The sequence below is a fragment of the Delphinus delphis genome, chromosome 13, assembly GCF_949987515.2.
Source record: "Delphinus delphis chromosome 13, mDelDel1.2, whole genome shotgun sequence".
NCBI classification, from domain to species: Eukaryota; Metazoa; Chordata; class Mammalia; order Artiodactyla; family Delphinidae; genus Delphinus; species Delphinus delphis.
Genome location: NC_082695.1, coordinates 15,495,087 through 15,518,295, shown reverse-complemented (window position 1 = coordinate 15,518,295; position 23,209 = coordinate 15,495,087). Strand labels below are relative to the sequence as shown.

Below are 23,209 nucleotides of genomic sequence, written 5' to 3'. Positions count from 1 at the left end.
AGTTAACTAGTGGTTTGTCTATTTTGTTAATTTTAAAAAGCAGGATTTTTATTAATTAGATCTACTACTTTTTTGTTTTCTTTTTCTTTGATTTTTGCTTATTTATTTATTTATTAGCTGCATTGGGTCTTCGTTGCTATGTGCGGGCTTTCTCTAGTTCTGGCGAGCGGGGGCTGCTCTTCGTTGCGGTGTGCGAGCTTCTCATTGTGGTGGCTTGCGGAGCACGGGCCCTAGGCGTGCAGGCTTCAGTAGTTGTGGCTCGCGGGCTCTGGAGTGCAGGCTCAGTAGTTGTGGTGCATGGGCTTAGTTGCTCCCCGGCATGTGGGATCTTCCCGGACCAGGGCTCGAACCCATGTTCCCCGCATTGGCAGGCAGATTCTTAACCACCACACCACCAGGGAAGTCCCCTGCTTTTATCTTTATAAAATAGATTTCCTTCCTTGTGCTATCCTTTGTCCTTTTTCTAGGGTTTTTTTTTTTTTTTTGAACTGGGACTTTATTTTTATTCTCTTATATTTTTTATTAATGTTAGTTGTTTGTGTAGTGAATTTTCCACTGATAACTCCATTAGCTGTATCCCATAGATGCTGATATGTAGTGTTTTCATGGCCATTATTTCTTTTTTTTAATAGAATCCATGATAAACTTTATTTATTTATTTATTTATTTATTTATGCCTGCTTTGGGTCTTCATTGCTGTGTGCAGACTTTCTCTAGTTGTGGTGCACGGGCTTAGTTGCTCTGCGGCATGTGGGATCTTCCTGGACTAGGGATCAAACCCCTGTCCCCTGCATTGGCAGGTGGATTCTTAACCACTGTGCCACCAGGGAAGTCCCACCATTATTTCTTACAAATTGTGTAATTCAGCTTGTATTTCCCCTTTTACCTAATTGTTGTTTAATGGAAGGTTTTAAAATTTCCAGGTAGAAGGGCCTTTCTGTTTTTTGCTTTTGTTAGTGAAGTTCAGGTTTATTGCATTGTGATATTGTTCTGTGTAATACTTCTACTTTATAGGGGTTACTGTTTTCCTTGTGACTGTATATATCTGATCAATTTTTATGGAAATGCTCTAGGCGCTTGAGAAAAATGTGTAATTATTATCAGGGTGTGGAGTACAATATATGCACATAAGATCTACCCTATTGTTTATGTTATTTAGATTTTCTATCTCTTTACCAATTTTTTTAGTCTATTTTATCTTGTATTGAGTGTGGTGTATTAAAGTCTCCTATTATTGGTGTGTTTCCATCTGCATTTCCTTGCATCTCCTGTAGTTTTTGCTTCACAAAGATGATTGCTGTGTTTGGTACATAAATATTCATAGGTTTGTTGATTTCTTTTAATAGCAAACTCATCCACATTTATTGTTATGACTGATAGGTTTGGTATCAACTCTATCATAACATTTTTTAAAATAAATTTATTTATTTATTTATTTTTGGCTGCGCTGGGTCTTTGTTGCTGTGCATGGGCTTTTCTCTAGTTGTGGAGAGTGGAGGCTATTTTTTGTTGTGGTGTGCGGGCTTCTCATTGTGGTGGCTTCTCTTGTCGTGGAGCACGGGCTCTAGGCACGCGGGCTTCAGTAGTTGTGGCTTGCAGGCTTACTTGCTCCACGGCATGTGGAATCTTCCCGGACCAGGGCTTGAACCCATATCCCTTGCGCTGGCAGGCGGATTCTTAACCACTGCACCACCAGGGAAGTCCTCTATCTTAATGTTTTATACTTACAATTGACCCTTGAACAACACAAGTTTGAACTGCACGGGTCCACTTATGCACGGATTTTTTTCAATAAATATGTAGTACAGTATGATACAATCTGCCATTGGTTGAAACCATGCAGTTGGAAGCAGAAATGTGGATATAGAGGGCTGACTATAAAGTTATATATGAATTTTCAATTGCGCAAGGATCGGTGCCTCTAAAGCCCATGTTGTTCGTGGGTCAACTGTAGTGTTTCCTTGCATTGTTTCTCACAAGATGTGTGTGTGTATGTATGTGTGTGTGTGTGTGTGTGTATATATATATTATATATATATAATTTTTTTCTAAGATGTATATTTAAAAATTTTTTGTTTAAAACCGTTTTTTGAGGGGGTATTTAGGAAGGTTTGTATTTTTTTAAATCTAGTACTTACACCTTTTTGAATGTCCTTAGTCCTCTGTTTTGTTATTTGACTTTTATTATCAGGCTTATCAGATTTTTTTCATTATCCTTAAACACCCATCTATTGCCTATTGCCTATACAACAATGAGTTTTTTTCTGTTTTCCTTTTCCCATTTTCTAGTTGTAGTAGTTCTACTTTGTCACAGTATATAACTGTTGTACATTAGTTTTCTACTCTCATTCCCATCTTTGTTTTAGTCTTACATGACATTTATAGATTATTAAATGCTCACCATCGGTTATTTTGTCAATGTTGCTTGTTACAACAAGATAGATAGATAAAGTTTATCCTCTAGGAGATTCATCAGGAAAGACTGATAAGTACAGCATTCCCTTACTTGTTGTATGTTGAAACTTGTTTTGTCTGTAGCGCTGATAGTTGAAGGATAACTTAGCTGGATATAAAATTCTTAGTTTACCCTTTTCTTTCATTGAGTTTTTAAAAAATGCTTGTTCATTTATCAACTTGCTTTATATGTTGGCTTTGAAAAGTCAGATGCTAATCTAATTTGTTACAGTAAGTTATTTGTTTTTCGTGGAGGCTTTGAAGATTTTTTTTCCATTTGTCTTTAAAGTGTAATAGTTTCATTAGAACAAGTGCCAGAGCAATTATTCTGGGCTAATTTTCCCAAGTACCTGGTGGTCCCTTCCAATGTATAGATTCACATCTTATTTTATTTGTTTTCTCAATTTAGGTTTAAATATTAGTTCTGTTCCATTGCGTTTCCCCTCTCCCCTTACCGCAATTATATGTATGTTGTTTCTTCTTTGCTTGTCTTCCATATTAACCATTTTCTTTGTGATCTCTTTTATTTCTTTCTTCATCATATTTTATTCTCTTCATTGTTTTCCTCCCTTTCTTTAATGCCACTTATTAGATTTTCATTTGAACTTATTCTCCTTTGGGCGTCTAGTAATTTAGTTTTCATTTCTGAGATGATTTTCTTTTCCTTTTTCTTTGTGAGTTTGATCAACTCCCTCTTCATTTTTTCCTACTTTTTGTCCACTTCTGTTTTTTTTTTTTTTTTTTGTGGTACGCGGGCCTCTCACTGTTGTGGCTTCTCCCGTTGCGGAGCACAGGCTCCAGATGCGCAGGCCCAGCAGCCATGGCTCACGGGCCCAGCTGCTCCGCGGCATGTGGGATCTTCCCAGACCAGGGCACGAACCCATGTCCCCTGCATTGGCAGGCGGACTCTCAACCACTGTGCCACCAGGGAAGCCCTGTCCATTTCTGTTTTTAACTTTTAAATTTCTTATTCAGAGTGTTTTTTCATATCCCCAAGTCTTGAGTATATTTAATTCAGATTGGAGTGTTGTCTCATAGTTTTCTTCTGCATCATGGGTGTTTGTCTGGGGTAATTTTCAAAAGCTGACTGATGTGTGACTCTTCTTTTTTATAGTAACTTTATATAGACTTATACTTTTTTCCTATTTATTTTGTGGCTCTTAAATATTTTAAAGGTTCCTAATTCAATGGCATTTTCTTCTGTCAGTATAGAAAAGTCCAGGTTTTTTTTTTTTTTTTTAGTGGATTTGTGTATCTATTTGTGTTTGCGGTAGGGGAGAGGTTATTTGTCCTCTGGGTTTTTTGTTTGTTTGTTTGCAGGTAAATAAATTTCCTCCTTCTACTTCCTTTCCTTGTTGTCACCTAATTGCCAAATGGATCCTGTCTCTTTTTTGCCTTTTTCTTCCCCAGAGACCATGCATTTCTAACACTACACCTTAAATCATTCCCCTTTCCTATAAATAGGGCTCTGATCTACAAGAAAACTTTTTCAATATTTTCACACTTAGGGTGGACTTTCTCTTTCTGGAGGTGTTTTTACAGCAATTTTAGGCCTGCCACTAGCTCCCCTGTTCTCTCTGACATGCAGTTTTTCTCAGAATGCCCTTGGCTTGGCACAGAGGGTTGCAGTAAGAAGATGAGAGATCACTACTGAGATTTGGTATGTCTTCTTTTTTTACTTACAGGTAATTTGGAAGTTTGGGCATTCTCTGTCTTCTACTTTTGTTGAGGGCATGGTTAGGTTATTGTGTGGTTTTACTTGTTCTTTTTTAAAAATTCCATATTTAAAAAAAATTCCCGTTAGTTTTTTATTTATTTATTTATTTATTTATTTATTTATTTATTCTGGCCACACTGTGTGGCATGGGGATTGAACCCACGCCCCCTGCATTGGAAGCGTAGAGTCTTAACCACTGGACTGCCAGGGAAGTCCTCTGTATTGTTTTTGAAGGATATGTGGGAAGATGTGAATTTAGGCAGTCATCATTGTCCTTGGCTACCCTGAAGTCCAGGCACTGTTATAGACGCTTTATAAATATTAACTCATTTTATCCTCTCAACACCCTGTGACACAGTGCTGTTGCTATTCCCATTTTATAGATGAGTTAACAGTTTAAATAAGTAGCCTGGGATCACACAGAGCTGGGATCTGAACCAAAGTAGTCTGGTTCCAGAGTCCGTGCTCCTACCCATAAAACTTTGCCACCACATGCCAACGATTCTCAGCTTTTTTACTTCTGGGGTCTCCTCTTTTTTTTTTTTTTTAAACCATAAACCCAATATTCTAAAGAGAATTGTTTCGTAACCTGTATTCATCATATAATAATTAGTTTTCCCTTTTTGTTGTAGAAGAAAACATATATGCCACTCAGCTTCAGACTACCACACCAAGTAACATAATTGTTTTATAGCCAAAAGCAAGAGAGATTTGACATTTTAACTAGCTTATACAGGTAGACAAATTGAAGATTAACATAAGATTTTCACTATACTTTTTGAAAAGTTAAAAGTAACTGGAAGCCTTCTGTTATTGCTTTTTGATTCCCTAGGACTGTGGGGACTCAGGTGGGAACCATAGATTAAAGAAGCTGTGGACAAGATTTAAAAAAAAAAAAGGATAGTTTAGTAATCATACTGTATGCAAAAGTATTGGATGCTGGAATGATAGGTATCTTATAAATTGAGGTTGAGTTTTCCCTGGGTAAAATTCTGCCTCGACCTTCTGACAAGCTCTCAGAGGGAGTAAAGAGCAAACTAATATTTTTTTCCTTTTGATCTGAACCCTGTGATTTTTCTCTAGGATAATCAGAATGATGTTTAGATTTCCCCAAAAATGCTAGTAAACTGCTATAGGAAAAATTAAAAAGAAAATAAATTTCAGTTAATGTAAACAACAGGAATGTTGATAGACTATGTCTAGATTCTTGCCTTTTCTGATTATTTCTTGTCAGAACAATCTTATAGTTATTGTCATGATTGTCAGTAATATCTAACTATTAGTGCTTAATATGTACCAGACACTCAGATGATTAAGCATCTCATATTTAACATGTACCAGGGCTTCCTTCCCTGGTGGCGCAGTAGTTAAGAATCTGCCTGCCAATGCAGGAGACATGGGTTTGAGCCCTGGTGCAGGAAGATGCCACATGCCGCGGAGCTACTAACCCCGTGCGCCACAACTACTGAGCCTGCACACCTAGAGCCCGTGCTCCGCAGCAAGAGAAGCCACTGCAATGAGAAGTCCACGCACCACAACAAAGAGCAGCCCCCACTCGCCGCAGCTAGAGAAAGCCTGCGCGTACCAACGCAGCCAAAAATAAATAAAAAATTAAAAAAAAAAAAGATTTAACACGTACCAAATCTAACACTTGATTTTTCCTCTCCCCACCCTTTTTCCACATCTCGTACGTGGTACCGCCAACCTTCCACTTGCCCTGACATGATACCTAGGAGTTGTTCTTACTCCTTTCTTTCTTTCCCATCTCATATGTAATAGATTAGGAAATCCTGTTGGCTACCCTTAAAATACTCCCAGTTGGACCGTTTATCACTACTCCTTCCACCACTTTGGTCCTTGGTACCACCATCTCTTGCCTGGATTATCACAATAGCTTATTTAACTGATCTATGTGCTTCTACCCTTGCACGATAGCTTGAAGATGTTTTAAAAATATAAGTCAGATCACGTTGCTCCTCTGCCTAAAACCCTCTAGTCCTTTCCCATTTCACAAAAAATAAAAGCTGAAGTTTTTACAGTGTCCTCCGAGGCCCTGCATCATCAGGCTTTTCATTACCTCTCTGGCCTCATCTACTGCTCTGTCCCTTAAGTGTTTTGCTCCAAGCATACTGGCCTCTTGAGTGCTTGAGCATGTCAAATACGGTCTGCCCCCGTGCCCTTGATCTTGTTCCTCCCTCTGCCTGATATGTTCCTTTCCTATATGGCTGCATATTGCTGCCTCATTTCTTCCAGGTCTGATCAAATGTTACCTTATTGCTAAGGCCCTCCCCACCACCCTATATAAATAGCATCCACCTCAGCCCCAATCCCACTGACCATGCCCCCAGCCCCATCTACTGTGCTAGCAGGATCCCAGGCTCCTACCACGGGGAAGACAAGGAGGAGGCGGTGACCAAAGAGAGGAAGGGAAAGGGATTGGGTTGGTGTTTTTATTTGCTACTCTACTAATAAGCATTTTAGCTGTGACGGTGTGGGAAGTAGTGCCGACAGAGTCCTTTGTTTTTCATTGGTCTATTTCTCTCTCTCTCAAGATGGTTTCACCCAAATATCACTGGCGTGGAGGCAGAAAACCTACTGTTGACAAGAGGAGTTGATGGCAGTTTTTTGGCAAGGCCCAGTAAAAGTAACCCTGGAGACTTTACACTTTCTGTTAGGTAAGTTGCAAGAAAAAGAGAGAATCCTGAGAGTGTTTTCCAGGGGGGGAATGTTAGGACCACACTTGGACAACTTGTGACCCTCATTTAGAGCCTGAAGGTCTGCCTGCTGCCCCGTGGGTGAGGCCTTGCCAGTGCCCTGGCCCACAGATCAGGTGTGATTCAGGCCTGCTGTGGGGTTCGGGATGTGGCCTCCTGAGAGTGAGAGGCTCGGGGAGTCAGCAGAAGGGGCCTGAAGGTGGGCTTTTTCTCCCTTGAGAGGCCACTGAGGATGAGCTGGAGCACAGCATAGCAAGTTCTTAAAGCCTGGGTCGATCCTGCTTCAATCCAAAACAAGGCTCCATCCTTGTTCCCTGCATTTTTCCTTTCCCATCTGTTGATTACAGAATGGGACAAATACTCTCTAAGAGTTTCTTCAAACAGCCTCACAGACGTAGAAAACAAGCTTATGGTTACCAAAGGGGAAAGTGGGGTGGGGGAATAAATTAGGAGTTTGGGATGAACAGGTACACACTACTATATATAAAATAGATAAACAACAAAGGCCTACTGTATAGCACAGGGAACTATACTCAATATCCTGTAATAGCCTGTAAGGGAAAAGAATCTGAAAAAGTATATAACTAAATCACTTTGCTGGACACCTGAAACTAACACGACATTGTAAATCAATTATACTTTAATTTAAAAAGAAAAAAGAAAGAAAGAAAGAAGGAGAAGAGTTTCTCCAGATCACTTTTCTTTTTCAAGAAATAAAACATCACTGAGGAAGTTGTGGTCCCGTTTGTTCCCCTGCCCAGTCCCATTCCCCTCCCTCTTTCCTCAGAGGAAACCACCATCAAGAGGTTGGTATATCTCCTTCCTGAACGTGTTTTTATACTTGTACTGCATTTGTGCTATGTGTGAATGATATGAGGTTGGTTTGTGTGTTTTTAGAATTCATATCCATGGCTTTATAATGTACGTATTCTGAGACTACCTTTAAATTTTTTTTGAGTTCTGTACTGATACATATAGATCTAATTAGTAACTTTAATGGCTATATAATATTCGAAGGTGTGCATATACCACAGTTTATCCCACCCCCTATTGTTGGACACTGAGTTGTTTTTAGTTTGTTTAAAATTGTTTTGAACAGTATTGGCAACATCTATTACATGTTTCTTTGGACACATGTGGGAGAGTTTTTCTAGAAATTGACTTTCTCTTATATACTCAATCTCCTTACTCTAGCTCATTCCAGGAGCCAGAACTGAACTGCTCTATGAATTTTCTTTTATTATTATTATTTTTAAATAAAGAAGTAAGGAAAACATGTTCTGAGGATTTATTTAGGACTCCTTCGGGATTTGGGAAGTCCCTTTTTGGTATCGATTAGTTTCTCAAGGAGCTCACGTTGTTGGCTTTTACTTCCGTTTTGCAACAAGGAGAGGGCAGAAGCCTTCATGAATTTTCCCAGGCTTATCCTAGTACAGACTTCTAACCTACAGTTGAGTGACATTTGACCTGTAAGAGTTTGGATGGAGATTATATAATAATAACAACAATGATGTTGAGGAGGAGGATGATAGCAGACGTTATTGAGGGCTTGACATATTCCAGGCCAGCTTGCTAAGCACTCTCCACATATCATTTTATTTAATCTCTCCAACAACCTATGAATAAATGCCACTATTATCTTCATGTTAGGGGTGAGTAAGCTGAAGCACAGAGGTTAATTTACAAAGCTGGTTTCATAGCTAGTAAGTGGCAGAGCCAGGACTACAGAACTGGTGAGGTTTTTTTTTTTTCTTTTTCCTCAACTTTTTATCTTGAGAAATTTCAGCCCTATAGGAAAGTCAAAAGATGAGTACGGTGAATACCCACATTCCCTTTACCTGTTAACATTTTGCCATGTTTGCTCTTTTTCTCTGAGTGTGTGTGTGTATGTGTATACTCTCCCCTCCCCCAACCTTTTGAAAATAAGTTGCAGATGTCAGGATGCTTATTTTTACCTCTGAGTACTTCAGTGTGCATGACCTATGAACAAGGACATCCTGTATAACTACAATATCATGATTATATATAAGAAATTTTAAGTGATTCCATAATGTTATCTAACACACAGTCCATATTCAAATTTCTCTCGTCATTTCAATAGTGGATTTTGAAGTCATCCCTTTATTTCACATCAGGAAGCACAAAATATCTGTTTGCCCCATCTTCTGGAGTGTCATTGCTTTTAGGCCCTTTTAGTAGACAGAGCTGGGAAATAAATACTTATATATTTAAAACCAAATTTTAAATATATCAGTATCAATAAATATATAAATATATATCAGACGAGTCTGATAGCTCTAGTTCAGCCCAGTTTACCTTTTCCCATTCCGTATTTGTGTTTCCCTTCTGTAGAGAGAACCGTGTTTCACAGCAGCATCAATGTATGACCTCATTTGCCCAATCTTCTAATACAAAGATAGTTTCAGAATTACTATACCATTATCATTTCTAATTACAAACCCATTAAGTAAAGTTCATGATTTCTCTGCAGTGTTTCTGTTCACAGCATGTATCCCACTAAGGGTGTATAATCTGTACTGTGTTCAAAAGCTACGGGAATTAATTTTCTGCGTAGTTACAAACTTACTGCAAAGTTGGAGTCATTTCTTTCTTTCTGTATTCAGTTTTTTGGTTTTGTACTCATTTTTTTGATCCTTGTTGATTTTATTTTTTGAATATGTGAAACATTTACAAGATTTAAAAGTCAAACTGTATAAAAAGGTATATTCTGACAAACCTTATTCTTATCCCTACCCTGTGTACCTTATTTCCATCCCTGTAGGTAACCAGTTTTATTAATTTATGGTTTATCCTTCTGTGTTTCTTTTCACACATGAAGTGGAATACTAAGTCTATTTCTTTGTAGTTTACTTTTTTCACTTACAGAAATCTTTTAGTGATCTTTATCATTTTTTAAATTAACTGCATAGCATATAACTTTATACAATTTCCTAAAAATGGGAATTTAGTTATTTCCAATATATTACAATGATAAATAATACTGCATTTAATATGATAACATTTTGCATATGTTTTGTGCTTTTGGAAATGTATCTTCAGAGGTGAATTCCCGGGAGAGAGATGACTGGGGCAGAGAGTCAATATATATTAGTATAGTTTTTCCAAATTCCCCTCCACAGTGATTGTACCATTTTGCATTCTCACCAACAGTGTCTGAGGGTCCCTGTTTTTCCACAGCTTCCAGTTGAGTGTTGTCAAGCTTTTCACTTTCGTCATCCTGATAGGTGAGAAATGGTATCTCAGTGAATTTTAATTTCTCTTATGATTGAAGCTGAACATCTTTTAATAAGGTTAAAGGTCATCTGTATATCTTTTTGGTGAACTGTCTTAGAATCAGTGCTTTTAACAACTCTTAAACTGCCAAGTTTCACTTTATATATGTTTTCTTATGTATATGATGTATATTATAGACACTGAGATGCATGTGTGTGTGTGTGTGTGCATGCATAAATGACAAGTTTATTGTTCTAGTTTTCTACAGTGATCTAATCTTTTTGTTATGTGCCCATGCTAAAAATTTGATGATTAGGTTGCCTTAGTTAGTCAAGGAAGATCCCCTTTTTTTAATTTTGAGGAAAAAAAAATACAGAAAAATACAAAAAATTATGTCCAATTACCCATATTGTATTTATTGCCAGTCATTTTTTCCTTCAAAATAAAATATAAAAAAAAGCAAAATTTCCCTTTTTTCACCACCCTTCCTGCTGTTCTTCTCTTTGCCACAGAGACAGCTACTTTCTGAGTTTGGTGTATTTCTTTCTAGTTCATTAAAAAAAAAGTACAGGGCTTCCCTGGTGGTGCAGTGGTTGGGAGTCCGCCTGCCAATGAAGGGGACTTGGGTTCCAGCCCTCGCCCGGGAGGATCCCGCATGCTGCGGGGCAACTAGGCCCGTGAGCCACAACTACTGACCCATGTGCCGCAACTGCTGAAGCCTGCACGCCTGGAGCCCCTGCTCCGCGGCGGGAGAGGCCACCGCGGTGGGGGGCCCGTGCACTGCAGCAAAGAGTGGCCCCCACTCACCGCAACTGGAGAGGGCCCGCCCACAGCAATGAAGACCCAACACAGACAAAAATAAATAAATAAAATAAATAAATTTTTTTTAAAAGTACATATAATAAGTAATATAACATAAAAGTAATATAATAATAAAATATAATATATATGTATGTCTGTGGTCTGTGTCATGAATAATGTATAATATTACTTGTGTGCATTCTGAAATTTTCACACATGGTACATGCTGAGCATATCATTCTGCATTGTGCTTCTTTCATGCAATATCATGGTTTTTTTTGGCTGCGCTGTGTGGCTTGGGGTATCTTAGTTCCTCAACCAGGGATTGAACTTGGGCCCCTGCAGTGAAAGCGCTGAGTCCTAACCACTGGACTGCCAGGGAATTCCCAGTATCATGTTTTTGAGATCCATCTATGTTGCTTTATAGTCCATACCTGAAATATCTGTTTTTGTGATATGTTAAGTCAAGGTTAGAGACAGAAAGCTGAGGTGTTAAAATAGAATCAGGTGTAGCTGGAGGAGAGAGACCCAGAGTACTTTTTTTACCCACTGGAAAAGATTGTAACCAAAAGTTAGAAGTAGATATTGTTATTAACATTGTAGGACAATTTTTCTTACTTTCCTACGTTTCCATTTTCCTTTATCTTTAGTAGAATTGTGTTTATATTTAACAGAGGCTTCATCAATAACACTATAGGGTCAGACTAAAAAATAAAAAAAGGTCAGTGATTACCATTTTGGGGTTGCCAGACCCCTTGGGTCCACAAAGATGATTACGGGTGTCCTTGAGATGTACTTAATAGTACAGAAAACCAAATGGAAATCATCAAACTGCCTAGGCTAACTAAAATACCAAGTTTTAGAAACTTTTGGTCAGTGTTGTCAATTCATTGGGTTGACATACTAGCTATCTCACATGGGAAACTCTGTTAATTATATGTCTTTAAAATGATTTTTAAAGATACAATTACATATAGTATCTTAAGTGTATATTGAGATGAGTTTTGACAAATGTGTTTATCAATGCAACCAGAGCTCCAATCAAAATCTTAAGTATTTCTATCACCCTAGAAAGTTTCTTGGTGCCGGTTTCTATTCTCCCTCCCCCTAAGAGGCAACCACTCTTCTCTTTTCTATTCCCATTGACTAGCTTATTCTACAACGTCATATAAATGAAGTCATACAGTATATATTCTTTTGTGTCTGGCTTCTTTCTCTTAACGTAATGTTTTTGAGATTCACCTAAGTTGATTGTATATATCAGTGGTCCTCTCTCTTATTTAAATTGCTGTGTGATATTTCATTGTATGAGTATTTGTGTATCCATTTTGGCCATAAATATTTGACCTTCCAATTTTTTTCTACTACAAAAAGGCTGCAATGAATATTCTTGTACAAGTCTTTTGGTAGCCATGCAGTTTCATTCCTTTGGGGCAAAATACTAGGAGTATGTTTGCTGGATTATAAGGTAAATGTATGTTTAATTTTAGCGATATTTGTCTTGATTAATTGATGAGAAAAATGATTGTCACTTAATATACGCAGAGCCCTTTGTGTTGAAATGGTTGACTGGTTATTTCACTCACTGCATTTGTTTAGGAAAAGCGTAAACTTGCACATTCCTTGGGTTTGTTTCAATGTTTAGGTGAAATCTGATAACGAATATGAGATCCGTTTTTACTAGTAGCTCTTTATTTGTCTTTTACCCCCACTTTTCTAATGGACTATTTTAGAAGAAATGGAGCTGTCACCCACATCAAGATTCAGAACACTGGTGATTACTATGACTTGTATGGAGGGGAGAAGTTTGCCACTTTGGCTGAATTGGTCCAGTATTACATGGAACATCATGGGCAGTTAAAAGAGAAGAATGGAGATGTTATTGAGCTCAAATATCCTCTGAACTGTGCAGATCCTACCTCTGAAAGGTCAGTTACATTTTCGTAACTGCAGAGTCTGCATCTCTCCCACGCCATAGGTGTGAGGTGAATGCATTATGGGGGTTTGACTTCTGTTTCTCAAACTGTAATCTTAAAAGTGTTACTAAAGTAAGAGTAATAGGATCAGATTATTCTCAGAGTGGCCTTTTCTGAAGGCCACCTTTCTGAAGCAAAAGCTTCAGTCAGTGTTACTTACACTCGTTCTACAGAAGTCTCAGACTATTCCTGTATATACTTGATACATGCAATAATGTTAAGATTATTGACCTTGAGTGTTATCGAACTTTGAGCGTTAGGAGAGGAAAACAAATGATAATGGGAACACCAAAATAGCAGTTCCCTGTAGTAGCTTCTGACCAGCTATTCAGCAATGCCACCAACAGATGTCAGTTTAAGCTCAGAAGTGGGAAAGCAGAGGACTCGGTCAGATTTTTCATCAGTTCTTTTATGTTATATCCACAAATGTGTGAGAATGACCCTAATTAGAGGGAATCGTATTATTTCAGAGATCTTTCCCCAGTGTTGGAACTAAGCTGATGAAAGCTGGGGCTTGACTTAACTTGCATTAATTTTATTGGTTTTCTGCATTCCCAGTCTCTTCTCTCTGACTCAGTACCAAATCAGGGTCTCTTAATTAGGTTTGAATATTTTCTGTCTTCAAGTAGGTTTCTTCTACTTATACCTTCGTGTCACTGGTATTTTATGCTGATAATTTGTTTTCCAGCCAAATTATTAAGCAAAAGGCTGTCAGCCAATTCTGTGCGGTTTATTTAATTTTACTCTGTTCAGTTGAGGGTAGATGAAAAATACCTCGAAGTATATTCCTTTAGTGTTGAGCCATTAGCAGTATGTGCTGTGATCATGCTTGTTTCCTCACCAAGATCCTGAGGGAAAAAGCCACATTATTAATATGACTATGTTAAGATGTTTTCTGTAGTAACTTAGAGTAGCACTGTTTCACAGTCTGACCTCAGATGGCCTACATTAGGACTCTGGTGTGCTGGTTAAAAATGCAGCTTGCTGGGCCCCATTCAGACTTAGTGTATTGGTATCTCTCATTGTGAGGCATGGGAATTCACATTTTTAGCAAAATCCCTTGCCTCTACTCCAAGTCTTACGTGCATTAAAATTTGAAATGACGACCCAGTGGATAGTACAAGGATGTTGACAGCAAACTTGGAGGCTATTGAAGTATAGATTGGAAATCTGGAAAAGCTTGGAATGCCTGAACTAATTTATAATGAAGATCCTTTTTAATGTAGTGTTTGCATGCCAAAGCAAGGGCAAACATTCAAATGATTCTCTGTCGCTACCATAACTCTCTATTATAACTTCTTTAAATGACTGTAATTAAATAATTGGTCCTTTTAGGGTTTGGCAGTGGAGAAATGACAAACTGCCTTTTTAAAAGATGGGGGATTTAAAAGAAAATAGGAAAGATTGAGGATATTTGCCTCCAAATGATTGTGGGCTCATTTAAGGAGTTTAATGGTCATTCTTTTTTTTTTTTTTTTGGCCGCACCACGTAATCTGTGGGATTTTAGTTCCCTGACCAGGGACTGAACCCGGGCCATGCCAGTGAAAGCCCGGAATCCTAACCATTGTCATTTTTCCTGCCTGCTTGGGATGCAAATTCTGTCTTATGTGGAATGGATCAATCTCTTGGAGGAACGTGCCTGTTTTTAATTGTGTTGAGTAGAGGTGACTATGTACGGTAGTTTTGTGAAAGAATGTTGTGAACGCATGGCAGAACTCAATTGATTTTTCATTTAAAAAAATTTAGGTGGTTTCATGGACATCTGTCTGGGAAAGAAGCAGAGAAATTATTAACCGAGAAAGGAAAACACGGTAGCTTTCTTGTGCGGGAGAGCCAGAGCCACCCTGGAGATTTTGTTCTCTCTGTCCGAACTGGAGATGACAAAGGGGAGAGCAATGACGGCAAGTCTAAAGTGACCCATGTTATGATCCGCTGTCAGGTAAAACCCGGATTGAACTGTGGGTCTGGTGAAACGTCATCTTTGGGTGGTTTTTTGGCTGGGAGAAGACCGACACCATTACTTCCAAAGTCATTTAGTTAAGGGCTTCTACACTTTTAGTACCTTGTTAATTATAACTGTTTCATCATTTCCGAACTTTATTAAATTACTTATTTCCTCTCTATCTCTGGCAGATTAAGTCATGCCTCAGTACGTCACCTTCTGCCCTGCAGTATCTTTTTTTTTTTCCTTTGGCTGCATCACGCAGCTTATAGGATCTTAGTTCCCCGACCAGGGATTGAACCTGAACCCTTGGCAGTGAAAGCACCGAGTCCTAACCACTGGACTGCCAGGGAATTCCCAGCCCTGCAGTATCTCAGTCTGTGCTTGGTTACAGCTGGAGTCTGCCTCTGTCTTAATTTCTAAAGCTATGGCCTCAGCTTCTCCCTTGGGTCAGCACAGTCTAGCCTGTGACTACATGTACTTTCATATTATAGAATTCTGGTTAAGGCTGGGAGAACTGAACTCACCATTTCTTGTTTTTAATGTGATGGCTAGACCAGGGAGGTTGGTTCTCAGTCAACTACATCAAACTTTGTTTTGACATAGTTTCCTAAATAGCAACTGTCTATTCACTTATTGCTTCGGTTTTTCAATAAGATTAAAAAAAAAAAAACCAAAAAAACCCAGCTTTATTGAGATATAATTCACACACCATACAATTCACCCTTTTAAAGTGGACAATTTGGTGGTTTTTAGTATATTCACAAATTAGGCAGCCAACAACGTTAATTCCAGAACATTTTCATCACCCCAACAAGAAACCCTGGGTTCATTACCAGTCCCTCCCCATTTTTCCCCCTCCCCCCAGCTCTTGGCAACCGCTAACCTCTTTGTTTCAATGGATTTGCCTATTTTGTATATTTTATATAGATGGAATCATGTAATATGTGGCCTTTTGTGACTGACTTCTTTTACTTAGCATGTTTTTCAAGGTTTATCCATGTTATAGCATGTGTCAGTAAACTCTTTATTGGCAAACATTTTGTTGTATGGATATATACCACATTTTGTTTATCCATTAAAAAATTAATGGGCATTTTGGGCCATTAATTATTATGAATAATGCTGCTATGAATATTTATATACATTTATGTATTTATCATTTTGTGGTATTCTCTGTTTGATGAGCCATCATGTTCATATTTTCTTTTAATTTATACTTTCCTTTAGTTCTTTGAATATATTTATACTAGCTGGTTTAAAGTCGTTGTCTGGGCTTTCTCAAGGACAGTTTCTGTTGAATGCTTCCCACCCTCCCCCCCACCCCCAAGTATGGACCATATTTTCTTGTTTCTTTGCATGTCTCATAAGTTTTTGTTGGAAACTAGGCATTTTAAATAATATAATATAAATCCTTTGCCCTCCTTTCTCAGGCACTATTATTTGTTGTTGCTACTTTTTCTTGTTCCTGTAGTTGTTGTTGCTGTTTGTGTGTTCAGTGACTTTCCTGTCTTTGTCTTGCGTGGCCACTGAAGTCTTTGCTTGGGTAGCTTAGGGATCAGTTAATGATTGAACAGAGATTTCCTTAAATGCCTTGAAACATTAAATCTCCCAGCCTTTGCCAGGGAGGCTCTGTGTGTGTGTGTGTGTGTGTGTGTGTGTGTGTGTGTTGGGGCACGACTGCCTTCAGTGCTCTGGCACCTTAAAACTCTGCCTTAGTCTTCACTTCCTGCTTGCACAGAACCTCAGGATGAGCTAGACGTAAAGATTAGGGCCTTCCTGGATCTTTCCTGAACTTCACACAGCCATGCACGGGCACATGCACATGTCCTTCTAGATTCTCAAGGATATGTTGGAGGTTTTCAGAGCCCCGTGTGGACAATGTCTGGATTTTCCTTTTAAGTTTTTGATCAATCTCTTATTTGCCCTGACTGGTATTGCTGCCTTAGGCCACTGTGATATTAAACAATTGCTGCTGATTGTTTTTGGGAGATCCCCTGAAGGCCGGCTGAGTAAGCTGTAAGTCAATCAAATAAAGACAAGCTCTGAAAATAAGGCTTTCCCAGGGAGCTGCTAAACAGATCAGACAGTGATAATTGTCTAGGGATAGGTCTGGAAAGGGCTCCAAATCCATCTGTCTACTCCAGTTATGCTAAGCTGCTTTGTTTTCACAGCTACTGTGGTTATGAGACTATTGGTTTTCAAGGCTACCAAGAAGCTGGGGAGAGGTAGGTGGGAATAGGGCAAGTTAAAAGGCCACAATTTGTTGTTCTCATCAAGGTCCAATCTTTTTCTTGAATAAATGCTCCTTGAACTTTATTGGTTAATTTTCAGAGATCTGAAAAAGTTGATGACAATTTTTGCCAGGGTTCTTGTTACTTTTGTGAAAGAGCAGAGTTTCAGAGGTCCTTACTCTGTCATTCTGAAAGTGCTTCTTCCCCCCTCACTCGATTTATTTTTAAATAAAAGGTCATACCCAAATATCTTCATGTATCATTTCTAGGGTTTTGTATTTTCTAAGTTTAACCATTTTCCTGTTGTTTTCCTGAAACAGCCTATTCTGGTCTCCTTGTCAGAAAAAATTTCCTGGTCTCTGTTTATAATTTCCCTTTTAAATTTTCATTAGAAGATGAAAGTAAAGGCTTGTATATTGGACTTCAGTGCTGCCTCACCAGCCTTAGAGCTTGTTGTGTTTCAGAGAGAAGTAGTTATTTATCTTCTGTTCAGCAGCCTTGTGTGTAGTCACTTAGCCTAGAGTATAAGTAAATAGTAAATATGGTTTTTCTTTTTTTTTTTCTAACTATTTAGTTAACCTATGAGGGAGAAACTTTTTTGTGGCCTAGTTAATGTTGGATACTTATTTAGAGCTTCTCACACCTCACAATGAACTCTTTTACATTGGATCTGCTTCTCCATTTTCATCATCTTTGTTGCTTCCCTTTCTTTGTGCTCTTACAGCTCTTCAATCTTTCCATTATTGGGGGAGAGTTAGTCTCTGTACTTGAGTTGGGAAAAACAGTAATTTAACATAAAGGTCATGAACATAATTTTTTTTTTTGTCTTGAAAGGAACTGAAATATGATGTTGGTGGAGGAGAACGGTTTGACTCTTTGACAGATCTCGTGGAGCATTACAAGAAGAATCCTATGGTAGAAACATTGGGCACAGTACTACAACTCAAGCAGGTAAGCATTTTGGAAAGCTAAACTCCCCCTCCTTATAGAGTTTAAGAAGTCCGAACATAGAATATTCCAAACAGACAGAAGTAGAATAGTATCGTGAACCTCCATGTACCCATCACCCAGCTTCAATTATGATCAACTCATCAAATCTTGTTTCATTTATTACTCCACTCACTACCTTCTTCTTGTAGTATTTGGAAACAAATGTAGATAGTACATCATTTTCATGATTATCTCCGTATGTAATTCTAAAAGGCCTTATGGAGTTTTTAAAGCAAAGTTTTTATCAAATTTTCATTGTAGATGCACCTTTGGTTACCTTTAGGTGATCATACCTTTACATTTTGGAGTTATTGCTGTTTCAAAGCTCACACTTATTACTTAGTGGCAAATGATACCATCTCTAACATTGTGGTCTATTTATAAAGAAAAATAGGTTTGAATTTATATCAGCAAAGTGTGCGGAGATTGAAGAAACATATATTTCGTGAAAGAACAGAAAGGAAAGTGAAACTCTATTTGAAAACATTTACTGTGAACTTCCTGTCCTTGCCTCTATGAACACCAACATAGAAGTCTTTTTTTTTTTTTGCATTAACACTTTTTTCTGTAATACTTTCTTCATTTCACACCAACTGCTGAATTTGATTAGCCCCTCAACACAACTCGTATCAATGCTGCTGAAATAGAAAGTCGGGTTCGAGAACTAAGCAAATTAGCTGAGACCACAGATAAAGTCAAACAAGGCTTTTGGGAAGAATTTGAGGTAAGTTTTTAAAAAAAATTTTTTTTACATGATTTATTAAATCCTGTTCTTAATGGAAGAGAAGTTGGTTTTATGTTTGGGATTGGATCTGAAAGACTCGGATCTGCGTCTTTTCTTAATTTGGCCATTGATTGACATGGAACAAGTTGCTGAGGGGGCTTTTTCAAACAGAGCTGCATTATGTTCTGGGAGAAGGGAGTTGGCAGTTAATATTACATGGATGAGCCAATAGCTCCATTTGGGTCTTTTGGTTTGGACTGCTGGCAAAACCCCAGAAAAAGAAAAGAATCTAATTCTTTGGAAGATTTCCAGCATTGGCTGTGGTCTTTAGAAAGAATCTATAGCTTTACTGCAGGGAATAAGTGAAAGACAGTTATCTCGTGGTGGCTTTAATCTGGGAGTTGAAATTTATATCTTTGAGAGGTTAAGGGAACTGATTTCTTTCCTGAAACCAGCTTGGGTAGGAGAATGTCCCCAGTGGGAGTGGGCTGTGTTCCTCTTGCACTGAAGTTTGTCACCTGCCAACTCATTGTAATCTTATTCTCTCCGTTATCATCCCTGTGACAGAAAACTTCGTCAAAAACAATTTTTTTTGTGTGTGTGCCATATTTACCTTCATAGTTATTCTTAGCATGTAGCACACAGTGCCTGGTACACAGCAGAAACTCCATAAATGTTTGTTGAATGAGTATTTGCATTTAGCTAATATTTATGTTATTTTATTAATACTACTCTGTTTATGGGAATGATTATTCCATACTTTTTGTAGGACTTTAGAATTCATAAATATTTGTGGAATGAATGAACAAATGAATGGCCACACGAAGTCCTTTTAACCACAGTATGTCAGATCAACTTGGTGAGATATTATTTCCATTTTACAGATGAGGAGCCTCAGACTCAGGGAGGTTAAGTAAATTGTCCAACTTCTGTACCACGAATATTGATTAAATTGCAGCACTGAGGATGTGTACAGAATAGAACAGTCATGGTCATTGCTGAACATTGCTAACCAGGGACTTGACCTCACATTTATTCTTTTTTCCAGCATTGGGTTAGTCACCAAGGACACCATGGTGAACAAGATGGACAGGGTTTCGTCTTTAAGGAGCTTTGAGTTGAGAGAGGGATAAGTACAGAAATTTTAGAAATCTTACATCAAAATTTGAATGAAAAGCCTATTTTTAAAAACTTTTTATTATGCAAAATTTCAAATATATACAGAAGCAGAGTGAATTGTATAATTATAGCAATATATACCTATCACTCAGCATTAACAATTGATGATATCTGGCCAGTCTTTTTATTTTTTATAAATTAAATTTATTTATTTATTTATTTATTTTTGGCGGCATTGGGTCTTCGTTGCTGCACATGGGCTTTCTCTAGTTGTGGCGAGCAGGGGCTACTCTTTGTTGAGGTGTGCGGGCTTCTCGTTGCGGTGGCATCTCTTGTTGTGGAGCACGGGCTCTAGAGCACAGGTTCAAAAGTTGTGGTACATGGGCTTAGTTGCTCCGTAGCATGTGGGATCTTCCTGGACCAGCAATCACACCTGTGTCCCCTGCATTGGCAGGCAGATTCTTAACCACTGCACCATCAGGGAAGCGCCTGGCCAGTCTTTTTAAACTATACCCCACTTAACTCCCCCAGCCCTGGCTTATCTTGAAGCAAATCCCAGATGTTATTTCATCTGTAACTATTTCATTAAAAAAAATTATAACCAGAATATCATTATCACTCCTAAAACTATTAACAATAATTTCTTAATATTAACACATTATCAGTCACTGTTCACATTTTCTTGATAACACACACACACACACACACACACACACACACTTGCAGATTGTTTGAATTGGGAAGTGTTTTTTCCCCACTTGATTATGAAAAAAATTTTGAATATAAAATAGATTTGTATAAAGAACCCCCATGTACTATTACCAGTTTCACCAGTTACCCCTGATATCACATGAAATATCATAAATATTTCAGTATTCCTGGAATTCTTAAAAAATTAACCAAAACACTACTACCACATCTAAAAAAAGATAATAAAAATTCATCAAATAGCTAGTCATTGTTCCAATTAGGATAGCTATCTTTTTTTTTTTTTAATTTGTTTGTTGTTGGATCATTTTTCAAATAAGTTCCCCGTGGATCTCTTTTTTTAAACTCTGTTTTTTTTTGTCTTGTTTTGTTTTGTTTTGTTTTGCCGTGAGGTTTGTGGGATCTTAGTTCCCCAATCAGGGATCGAACCTGGGCCCTTGACAGTGAAAGTGCAGAGTCCTAACCACAAGACCACCAGGGAATTCCCACTGTTTTTAAAATCTTAAGCCTCTTTATATTCTTACTCTCCTTTCAGCCTCTCTATTCCATCCTTTCCCCTCCCTTCCTTTCTCTTCCACTCCCTTTTCTTCTCGCTCTGTATTAGTCCATTCAGCTGATATAACAAAATACCATAGACTGGGTGGCTATACACAACTGAAATATATTTCTCAGAGTTCTCTAAATTCTGGAGTTCTGGAGGCTGGATCTGAGATCATGGTGCCAGTATGGTCCGGTGAGGGTCCTCTTCCAGATTGGCAACTTCTCATTGTATTCCCTCCTGACAGAAGGGGTGAGGGAGCTCTGTGGACCTTGTGTATGAGGGCACTAATCCCATTCATGAGGGCTCCACCCTCCTGACCTAATCACTTCCCAAAGGCCTCACCTTCTAATACCATCACCTTGGGCATCAGGATTTCAACATAGGAATTTTGGGGAGACACAAACATTCAGACCATAGGACCCTGCTTTTTGTTACTGTTTTTGTTATTGGAGAAAGCAGGTCCTTTCCAGAGAGTTACTTACGATCTGGATTTTTCTGAGTGTGTCTCTGTGGTGGATTTTAACACCTTTCTCCCCTGTATTTCTTGTAAGTTGATCTATCTAGACACTTTGTTAGATCCGGTTTTTCTTTGGCAAGACTACATATGAGATGGTGTGTCAGGAGGTGCTTATGTCCTGTTGCGTCTCTTTATTTTCTAAGCAGCAACTGATAATTATTGCCTAGATCCATTCACTTATAAGGTGTGTAATAACTTTATCATTCGTCATTAATATCTGGAATATTTCTATAAAGATAAGCTTTTTGTCACCAAGGCAGGATATACACTTGATTCTTTCCTGTTTACTAAGTAGTTTTAAAAATAGCGTTCTCCAAAAAAAGTTTTTTTTATCAATATGTACTCATGGATTTTTTAAACATATTTAGTGTGCTTCTATCTATGGCATTTATTATCACTTCTTTTGCTCAAATTATTTTAGCTTTGACCAGTGGGAGCTTCTGCAAGCTGGCTTCTACTCCTTCCTATACAACTCTGGTAGTTTTTGCTAGATTCCTTACTTTCTGGTGTAATAAGTTGTTACAGTGCAATACATTTCCCATGTCAGAACTGGAATCAGTCATTTCTCCAAGGAGTGAGTTAGCTTTTATCTCATTTTCCTCCCTTTCTTCCTTCCTTCTCTTTCTTCCTTTCCTGGGAAGTGGTATTTAGAGACTACAGTCTGGGAGCCAGAAGTGTTTATTGTTGTCAGGTTGGTTATTTCCATCTCAATGGGTGGAGCTAGAAAAAATTGTTTTCTTGAAATAAATTATGAGTCCAAATGATACTTCCAATTCAAATTTAGGACTCAAGACTAGTAAGACTTCCGTTACCCCCAATAATATCATTACTGAAAACAGTTTAATTTTTTTTTTTTTTTTTTTTTCGGTATGCGGGCCTCTCACTGTTGTGGCCTCTCCCGTTGCGGAGCACAGGCTCCGGACGCGCAGGCTCAGCGGCCATGGCGCATGGGCCCAGCCGCTCCGTGGCGTGTGGGATCTTCCCGGACCTGGGCACGAACCCGTGTCCCCTGCATCGGCAGGTGGACTCTCAACCACTGCGCCACCAGGGAAGCCCAACAGTTTAATTTTTTTTCCGGCTTTTATTTTTAAATCCTTAGGGTAGATCCTTCAGAGATGTATAGTCAAATTACTGTGCTTTCAACTCATTTGTAATAGTTCTTCTCTATGTGGTTATATACTAACTGGATATACAGCTAGGTTATTTGTTTCATTTTATGTTTGGATTTCAGAAATTTCTTTCTATAAAATTTTATTTACAATTATATAAAATATTGCCTTTGATTCTAAAGTCAAATATAAAAAGTACATTCAAAGAAGTTTATCTTCTATCCCTGGCTTTTCCTCCTTATATTTATAGCCATTTAAAAAAAAGTTGAAGTTCATTATTACCTTTCAAAAAGTATAAGCAAATATATATCCGTAATTTCATAACCCATCCTTTCATGGATAAATAGTAGCATAATTTTACATACTTCTTTCCAACTTCTTTTTTTTATTACATTGGAGATCACTCCACAGTAGTATCTACAGATAGT

The 23,209-nt window shown here is 38.1% G+C and overlaps 1 protein-coding gene across 2 annotated transcripts in view; it reads left to right on the top strand.

The window, feature by feature from the left end:
* Positions 1 to 23,209, top strand: part of PTPN11 (protein tyrosine phosphatase non-receptor type 11) — a 78,321-nt gene that overhangs the window by 11,294 nt on the left and 43,818 nt on the right. Inside the window, exons 2-6 of one of the 2 annotated variants that reach the window (XM_060028150.1) lie at positions 6,724 to 6,846; positions 12,657 to 12,848; positions 14,644 to 14,836; positions 17,908 to 18,024; positions 18,674 to 18,787. In XM_060028150.1, the coding sequence (XP_059884133.1) occupies positions 6,724 to 6,846; positions 12,657 to 12,848; positions 14,644 to 14,836; positions 17,908 to 18,024; positions 18,674 to 18,787 (739 nt within the window). Of the gene's footprint in view, positions 1 to 6,723; positions 6,847 to 12,653; positions 12,849 to 14,643; positions 14,837 to 17,907; positions 18,025 to 18,673; positions 18,788 to 23,209 lie in introns of both variants that reach the window. The other variant, XM_060028148.1, reaches the window with a different exon arrangement.